Here is a 1,913-nt window from a genome sequence, read left to right as displayed (position 1 = left end):
AATTTTAATCTTAAATTATGTCCTCCCTTAAAAAAAAAAAACTCAAGAAAAAACATGATTATCATTGTATAGTTCTTAATATATAGAAAGCTACAAATGAAGTTATTCTGGTGTTTAAATTAAAACCAAAAATCTTTTATCAAATGCATATTTTTAAAAAAAGAAATAAATGTGAGCTGAAGCCTTAAAGGTCTTTCTTAGAAATGACTTCTGCTTTGCTGCCCAGCAGCTGCAAAACAAACGTGAAGAAAAACCCTCCAAACACTCCTGTCCCTCTCTGCTTCAGCTTGGCTGTCTCACAAAAGCTCTCATCAAGTGGAGTTCAGCTCTGATCATCATTTCTGTTAATGTGGGCACTGGGCTTTGTTGTCAAGGAAACATAAAGGTTTCATCATCATTGTCCTTCGGTGCAAGGACTCTACTTTTAAGAGGCTTCTGAGGCTTGTTATGCAGTCACACATCAGTCATGTTTTTTTTGCAACAATGGAGAGCCTGTTTTTGTGAATTTCAGCTCTAAAATGGATGTGGATTTGAGCGATGCTGTTTACCTCACGGTCGGCGAGGTCAGCCTGCAGCTGGGACACTTTCTCCCTAAACTCTTTTAGGTCTTTCTTGCTGGACTCCATCTCGTCGCCTTTTTCCCTTTCCTCCTTTTCCCTCTGCTCCTTCAGGCGTTCGATGATTCGCTCCTTCATATGCAACAAAAAGGGAGAGTTTTCATCAAATAAAGTTAATAGACATGCAAATTGAAAATTCTGGTACAGTTTTGGGAAAAGAAAATATGTCTAGTAGCTTTGAGCTAACATTTTATCAACTTGTATTTAGGAAAATAAAGCTACAGAAAAACCAGGAGAAGAGTGGAACCTGATAGAGGATGAAAACATCATGTAAGGACTTAAAAAGTCATGAAAAAGGAGGGAAAAGCTTATAACACAGGAGTAGTCACGTCATTGTGCCAACACTCACAAATCCTCGCTACACCCTGAATATTAGTCATTGGACAATTAAAAGCCCCGTTTCCATTGTGCGTGGCAAGTCAAAAAGGAGATTTAGTTTGTAACATTATCGCCTATAATAGTGTAAAAACAAAATGCAGATGTGTTGCTGGTTATTTTCCCTGAATCAGATTCAAGTTCTTTTATAAAAAAAATTGCATGAAGAGAAATAAATCTTGTTCATTCTTGAGTGGTTTCTTTGTTTGAAGCCATTTGGCCTCATTTAGGTTTTTTTAAATGTTGTAAATGCTTAAAAATTGAACAGTTACTATGAATATATGTTCAAATTTATTAGTCAGGTCAGCTTGTGGGCGGTCGGTGGATTTGCTGTCGGCTTTCGTTAATGCCACTTTGCTCCAGCGGTCGGGTGTCGACCTGAAGTCAGACGGGGTACCTTCTCGGAAAGAGCCTCCTCCAGCGTTCCCAGAGCGGTGTCTGTGTTGGAGGTGTCCGTCTGCAAAGACTTCACTCTGTCTTTCAGGCCGCTCAGCTGTTTCTCTTTGTCCCTCAGCTGATCCAGGAGGTTTTCGATCTGCAGAGGACAAACACGACAGTTTAACTTCAAAAGGGGAGATCATGCGCAGTAAAACCTCCACATTTAAACACATTAGTGAATTAAAAAATTTGGATTTCAAACCACTAAGAAGTTTTTTTATGTGTGATAGGAAGTGTCCAAAATAGTGTTTTTAACATGTCTTTGTAGAATTTTTCAACTGATGTCATACAAATATAAAGAGAATTAAGCTTAAAATTGCATTTCTGAGTGTGTCTTTATTCAAATAGCTGTGAATCAGGAGTAGAAAATAGGAATAGTGGGCCACGTCTTCGTTTTTCCTCGTCTGAACTGGACGACTGCTCCAATATTTTTGGTGCACCAGTGATTTTAGCTTGGGGTTTTGAGGGGCTGTAAGCTAGCAG

General features: G+C 38.8%; 1 protein-coding gene across 1 annotated transcript; it reads right to left on the bottom strand.

The window, feature by feature from the left end:
• Positions 1-449: 449 nt before the first annotated feature.
• On the bottom strand, positions 450-1,527 carry LOC112141894 (ELKS/Rab6-interacting/CAST family member 1-like; the record flags this gene model as incomplete). The annotated part of the gene is made up of 2 exons (XM_024265095.2): positions 450-689; positions 1,390-1,527. Coding segments are annotated over 2 exons (363 nt in total), but the record flags the coding sequence as incomplete, so codon positions are not given.
• Between the last annotated feature and the right edge of the window lie 386 nt (positions 1,528-1,913).

The sequence above is a fragment of the Oryzias melastigma genome, unplaced genomic scaffold (assembly GCF_002922805.2).
Source record: "Oryzias melastigma strain HK-1 unplaced genomic scaffold, ASM292280v2 sc02716, whole genome shotgun sequence".
NCBI classification, from domain to species: Eukaryota; Metazoa; Chordata; class Actinopteri; order Beloniformes; family Adrianichthyidae; genus Oryzias; species Oryzias melastigma.
Note: the sequence above shows the minus strand (reverse complement) of the source record. Positions and strands in the feature narration are given on the sequence as shown.